Source organism: Sinocyclocheilus rhinocerous, unplaced genomic scaffold (assembly GCF_001515625.1).
Source record: "Sinocyclocheilus rhinocerous isolate Xijiao unplaced genomic scaffold, SAMN03320098_v1.1 scaffold365, whole genome shotgun sequence".
Taxonomy (NCBI): Eukaryota; Metazoa; Chordata; class Actinopteri; order Cypriniformes; family Cyprinidae; genus Sinocyclocheilus; species Sinocyclocheilus rhinocerous.
Window position 1 is genome coordinate 680,488 of NW_015659915.1, and position 369 is coordinate 680,856.

Here is a 369-nt window from a genome sequence, read left to right on the forward strand (position 1 = left end):
GTGAGAGTGTGAGTGTGTGTGAGAGTGTGTGTGTGTGAGAGTGAGAGAGTGCGCGTGAGAGTGTGTGTGTGTGAGAGAGTGTGTGTGTGTGTGTGAACGTACCAGCGTTAACGGCAGGCTGGTCTGTCAAAGCGTAGGCAGCCGCTTTCACAAACGCAGACATGAAGCCCAGTTTGATGCCATGTTTCTTCAGGAAAGCATCTTTATACTGTTTCCTCATCTCTGTGATGTTGCTGTCGTGGAGGAACACAGAAACACGTAAGACAACTGCAACCAAGCATTACATTATAAAGCGGAGAGTTCCGGTCCTTGATTCTGATTGGCTGAGCCGCGTTCGAAGCTGTTGTAAATTACTCTACAAAGTAACAT

The 369-nt window shown here is 47.7% G+C and overlaps 1 protein-coding gene across 1 annotated transcript in view; it reads right to left on the minus strand.

Annotated features, from left to right (window-relative positions):
* The window catches only part of LOC107724251 (dihydrolipoyllysine-residue succinyltransferase component of 2-oxoglutarate dehydrogenase complex, mitochondrial-like), a 40,724-nt gene that overhangs the window by 9,196 nt on the left and 31,159 nt on the right, over positions 1–369 (minus strand). The window contains exon 11 of the mRNA XM_016533086.1: positions 103–233. Coding sequence (XP_016388572.1) covers positions 103–233 — 131 coding nt within the window. The remainder of the gene's footprint in view (positions 1–102; positions 234–369) is intronic.